The sequence below is a fragment of the Priapulus caudatus genome, unplaced genomic scaffold (genome assembly GCF_000485595.1).
Source record: "Priapulus caudatus unplaced genomic scaffold, Priapulus_caudatus-5.0.1 Scaffold1956, whole genome shotgun sequence".
Classification (NCBI taxonomy): domain Eukaryota; kingdom Metazoa; phylum Priapulida; class Priapulimorpha; order Priapulimorphida; family Priapulidae; genus Priapulus; species Priapulus caudatus.
The window spans coordinates 22856-29056 of record NW_014579017.1 but is presented as its reverse complement, the minus strand read 5'-3'; the positions used below and the strand labels follow the sequence as shown (position 1 = coordinate 29056).

Genomic DNA, 6201 nt, shown 5'->3' with positions numbered 1-6201 from the left:
GGGAGAGGTAGGGGTAGGGGGAAGGAGAGGGAGAGGGAGGCCAAACTCCCTGCATTGACAGTGTTTAGCGGTTACGCAAGCCAGTGACTACTATACTAACTAGTTCCGGCAGACAGAAATCAGCCGAGGATAGACACAGGTTGAAAGTCAGGCCAAGGCCATGTCACCAGATCTAGGTCACTCTTGTAGCCCGCTAGCCAAACCAAAAACATCTTACCAATTACACACGAATGCTTCCGGGGCGCGCCACGTGTAGCGGCCGCTTGCACGCGGCTTTTTGCTAGCTGCTGTGAACACCCGCCCGCTCTGTACAGGGGCTGTAGAGCCGCTCTGTACAGGGGCTGTAGAGCCGCTCTGTACAGGGACTGTAGAGCCGCTCTGTATAGGGGCTGTAGAGCCGCTCTGTATACAGGGACTGTAGAGCCGCTCTGTACAGGGACCGTAGAGCCGCTCTGTATAGGGACTGTAGAGCCGCTCTGTATATGTGGCTGCTGATCTCTTCTGCGCTAATAGCTGCCCATTGATTTCGCATCTCTCTCTCTCTCTCTCTCTCCTTGTAGATTTTGACCAGCATGAATAGCCAGCCCTCGCGAATGCCGGATGGCTTGATATTTGCGATCATGCGCACACGCATGTCAATTATCAACGTGTGTGCGTGCGTGAGTGCGTTATTACATAAAGTTATGCATAATATATATATCAGAAGTAGATAATAGGGAGGGATATCATATATGTACCTATACATATATACGTGTATGTTCGTACATATGACTGTATGTATATATAAATATAATTTATTTATTTATTTATTATGCTTTGTTATTTTGCATGCATGCACTTGAATCGCGATGCAGAAACAGTCCCGATGTTTCGCAAAATATTGATCATTTGCCACCTCTCTGCCCGGCAGATAAAGAAGTTTGAGAAGATGGAGACGACGGAGGAGAGAAGGAAGGTGGCGAGGGAGATCTACGATAAGTACGTCATGAGAGAGCTGCTCGCCCACGCTCACGTAAGTGATGCCTGTACGCTTTGCAGGGAGAGGGAAGGGGAAGGGTGAGGGTTTGGTAGAAAAATCCCACTCATTGCTTTGAAAAGATTCTGTTAAAATGAAATTACGATTCGTATCCCGATTTTAGTATTTCGTACTTTACAAATTACGTACGGACTAATAATGAGAATAACCGTAGCACGGGGTGTTACTGTTACTGTATGATAATTACCTGGAGCGGCATACGCTTGCATGTGGAGCGGCACCTATTGATAACGCAGTGTTCTGTGCTCGTTGCTTCCTCTAGGGATATTCCAAGGAGGCAGTTTCACATGTACAGACGATTCTACTGAAGAATCAGTTTCCCTCAGATCTCTTTAAGGTAAGAGCCGCGCTGCAGATAGACGGGCGCCACGTCCCTCTATCACCACACTCCCTGTAGAGAGTCGCCACGTCCTGCAGACTAGATAATCGCCTGCGAAGATATAACTCGTGAGAAGTGGAGGTGATTAAAGCAATACGCACTACCTTCTCCCTTGCCTCCTCCTTCTCCCTTGCCTCCTCCTTCTCCCTTGCCTCCTCCTTCACCCTTGCCTCCTCCTCCCTTGCCTCCTCCTCCGCCTTCTCCCTTGGCTCCTCCTTCTCCCTCCTCCTTCTCTCTCACCTCTGCCTTTTCCCTCGCCTCCTCTTCCTCCTCCTCCTCCTCCTCCTCCTCCTCCTCTTCCTCCTCCTCCTATGATCACAGCATCGTTATCGTGAGTTTGTGTCACGTGCGTGAGTGATGCCTTTGCTACCTACCCCGCACCCACCGATACTGGTTACCAGCACTACGTACTGACCTACAGATCAGTCACACGGCTTCACATACTCGCCGCGCTGGCAATTTAAAATCGCGTGCGAAATCACGCGTGCAGTTTGTATAGCAGATGCAAAACGAATGCGGACGCTGGGTGTAAGTAATGGGTTATATTAGCTTGCGTACGTTGGTGCGTGTTGACCTTTGATGACCTCCGTGTTGAGCGTTGTCATTTGATGATTCTGTGATAATGATTTTTCTTAACTCGTGTTTTTTGTTCTCCAGCCATACCTCGAAGAAATCTTTAGTTCATTGACAGGACGAATTTTTAAGAAATTTTTAGAAAGGTAAGCACTCGGGTGTGTGTGTCGGGTAGGGGCAGTACAGGCGCAGAAGGAAATAAGATGTATTTATTTGCACATGTGTGTCGAGGGGTCCTGAGGAGTCTTGGACTTAGCAATCATACATAGCGACAAGAGTAAAATAATTAGACGTTATTGTTGTTAGTATGTTACCTGTATCATTTTACTCCTCATAGAGACAGCATATAGATGATTTACTTTGATTATAGTTTAGTATCTGTAGATACTATTAGATCGTCTCAGCATAGTGCATGAAGGAAAGCCGTAACATAGTTACCACAGATAGCTGCGTATTTATGAACTAACACTCAGGTTGAATTAACTATCCAAACATGCTATTAAAGGGACTACGTCACGAATTTTCTATGGTAAAATTTGTAAAAAAAAGAAGCAATTTTTTACATTAAAAGTAAGAACTAACAACTAAACAAATCGTCAAATTCTTACATGAGAAGATTGTTTCTCAACTAGTTAAAAATCCAAAAAAACCTGGACGATTTGAATTAATGTTCTCAACATTAATTGCTTGCTATGGGCTATGTATGGGTCACGAGTGTATGTTCACATCGAACAATATAGTAAAATAGGAAGTATAATGCAGCAATTTAACCATAAAATGTGAACAGAATTACTTATATTTTGTGAAAAAGTGGAAATATTTTTATTATTTTTTAGCTCATCTGACGTAGTCAGATGCAGCTTGTAGAATCGCATGATCGTCCGTGCGTCCGTCCGTCCGGCCGTCCGTCCGTGCGTCCGTCCGTCAACAGTTGGGCACAAATCTTAACCGCTTGACGTACGGTCACGATATTCGGGACGTTGGGGGTATCGTCAAAACGAGTTGGGATGTCGAAGCTGGGGGGTCAAAGGTCAAAGGTCAAGAGGTGTAAAAGAAGGGGAACATTCCCTCCTTAACTTAAGGTATAGGGAGGAAATGCAGAATTGCGGCACAAATCTAAACGGCTCGACCTAGGCTCGTGATAGTCGTTGTATAGCATCATGGTAGGAAAAGCCATCACTGTGCCGAAATTGGAGGTCACAGGTCAAAGGTCAAGGGGGTACAGGGTAGATTTTAGACATTTTCTGAGGACATGGTCTGACGGAGCGATTGAAAAACTTTTTTGTTTCAGCGGTGACCTAGCATTTTTATGGTTTTATTGAAAGTACCATGAAATGTACTTTCTGCTGACATGCGAAGAGTAAGTGTCGGATAACCTTTTGACCCTCAAGAGGAGGGTTAAACATTGATTTGTTTCTCAACTGTGTTGGCGAGTACCTGTGGTTGTGGAAAGCTCCCATTTTACAGTGAAATTCCACACATAGCTCTTACTTGAACAACGCTTACTTAGGAGATAATGAGATGACTTATATATGAGATTCTGTAGTGTACATTATGAATAGTTGGAATACAGTCACTAGCACTCAAATAATTACCCAGGAGTGAGGCTGCAGATTTCCCAGACTTAATTTTCTCATCAAATTTTGGCACCAATATAGACGCAAGTGTGTACGTTCTTGAGCTTATTCGGTCCACTAATCACTGGCCTACCTTGTACTGAAATTAGTTTACAGATATTTGCTATCGTATATTGCTGTAAATTGTAATCTTGCACGAGCTGCTTTGGTTGTATCAACCATTGAGCTATTTTTTAATGAGCCAGATGTGCCTCGCAAGGGGTTTAATGTACCTTATTACCTGACACCATAGAACGCACGTTATGTATAGTAATAATATGGTAATTATTTGCTCCTGCTTTTTGCAATCCGTCGTCACACTGACAGCTGCCATTGCTGCAATGCTTTGCCTGATCGATGCAATGATGCCTTTGATAGCGGCCCGCCATCTATCGGAATTTTATTACACTAGTTTGAAATGTTGTTTTTTTGGGTTAGAAATGAACGTATGTATAGGACGTCTTGCTATGCACAAATGAATTTATCAGCAGAACACCAGACACCAGATGAGCCCTGTCGCTCTGCAGCACTTGTTATTATTTACGGTGACGTAATGACTTTAAGAGTAAATTATACTGCTAGTCTAATGTATTATTTACTGCTGACCTTATTATATCTTACTGTGGTAAGATTAAAAAATTTGTAAGGGATTTTGTACACACACAGACATACAGTGATTATATTTTCACCTATTAATACTAACCTTGATAGTTAACCTTGATATGTTACAGTGACAAATACACAAGGTATTGCCAGTGGAAGAACTTGGAGCTTAATATTCAAGTAAGTACAAATCCTCTAATTCTGCATTGAATGAAATTTCATGAAGTTTCGGGCATATATAGCAGAAAAATTGCTCGCTAGCCAAGCACGGGATTTCAAGAAAAGGCAGCCGATGCATTAGCTGTGACGTCAGCTCTGTCTAACGCAGGTGGTGGGGGGGGGTCATTAGAACGCAATTGTTGCAGGTCATACGTCTACTCACTCTCACAGAGACGGAGGGGGGTTCGAAGCAGCTGTGCCATAGATATGAAAGTCTACTGGCTCATACGCAGTACAGGGTTTCGTTAGAACGCATCTTTCTCCCGGTGTCTGACACGCCCACCTAGCCAGTGCCGATGCCTGTTTTGATTTAGTTTCAAGTTGAAGTTGGTTTCAGAAAACCACACACGCACACACGCACGCACGCACGCACGCACACTGTTAATTGCTCATTACAAGGTTGCATACTTTCCAAGATAAAACGCTCCTCCACCCCCTGGTTGCAGTGTGTAGCCAGCCCTCACTAACTGTATCATCAGTCTGGTTTGAGCAATCACCATATTAGCAATACCTGTGTGTGTGTGTGTGTGTGTAGCGCGCGCGCGCGCGCGACACACACACACACACACACACCACACACACACACACACACACACACACACACACACACACACACACACACACACACACACACACACACACACACAATGCGTGCGCGCACGTATGTGTGTCAGGCCGTGTCACTGTATGCGCATCTAAACGTGACGCTTGTATATTATCCGTGAGCATCTCGCGCAATTGATTTTCAGAGCATATTACCTAAGATGCTCTTAGCGTGGACATGAGACTGATAAATGAATCATGACCGACATGGTTTGCACGCGTGTTACCCAAAATGAAGCACGTAACCATATCGCATATATGATTGAATAATTTCATCGGATCTCTATAGTTCACATAAAAATAAAGATAATAAGTATGTATAACTTATTTTGGATCTAACTGAGATCAACTTTATTTTTATGTATATAGCATATAACTGTATAACTATAGAACTTTCGGTTGACAGTTCGTCATCGAGGTATAGCTAGACGCGTGTGGAAATCTACGGTTATATTTTAATACGAATGGCGATAACATGCATTTTTAATGCTTTAAAATGCTCCGGCCTTCTAGATCGATGAATGCAATACGATACACGCATGGCCTTTCACAGTGTGCTTATACACGACACTCCCATTACTATAAGAAATGAAAGCCTGCGTGGGCGCTCGTGCGTGTCCGTCGGTCCGCGCCTCCGTGTATATTTCTCGTGTTACTTGTTAAAATGTCAGGTCCCCGAGGTGTGTTTAATACGGAGGTTACGTCGCTCCGGTCTACGCGGACTCAATGATCGACGCGTAGATTTCGTGGTGCGTGTCATCTAGTGTATGGTTGGAGGCGTCGTCTTTATCGTCGCAAGCTTTTTCAGGTTCCCCATACGTGCAAACTCGTGTCGAACAGGCATCCTTAAATTGGATAAAACTTCGCAACAAAAAGCCTACATGCATACACCGAGCATACTTGCAGTATGAAAACATCACGAAATGTTCTCATTGAGCCAGAAGTGTGCTCCAAAGTTGATTTTTTTGAAAACTCTCGGCGAGAGAGAGTACCGAAGTGTGACGTCACGGTGTCATGACAACGAACCCACTGGTTCTACACAACCCACTGGCCAAACTCCACGACAGATGGCGCTCTCGCTCTGGCTCAATTCTACCACTGCCACAAGCTGATTTGCGTAAGAATTTCTTACGCTTTTTTACTATAAGTTTTACAGCTACCCCGTTACTCCT

At 44.2% G+C, this 6201-nt stretch overlaps 1 protein-coding gene across 1 annotated transcript in view; it reads left to right on the top strand.

Annotated features, from left to right (window-relative positions):
• Window positions 1-865: 865 nt before the first annotated feature.
• The window catches only part of LOC106817972 (G protein-coupled receptor kinase 1-like), a gene marked incomplete in the record, with an annotated part of 26949 nt that continues 21613 nt past the window's right edge, over window positions 866-6201 (top strand). The window contains 4 exon segments of the mRNA XM_014822675.1: window positions 866-1012; window positions 1299-1373; window positions 2073-2134; window positions 4336-4387. Of these exon segments, the coding sequence (XP_014678161.1) occupies window positions 866-1012; window positions 1299-1373; window positions 2073-2134; window positions 4336-4387 (336 nt within the window).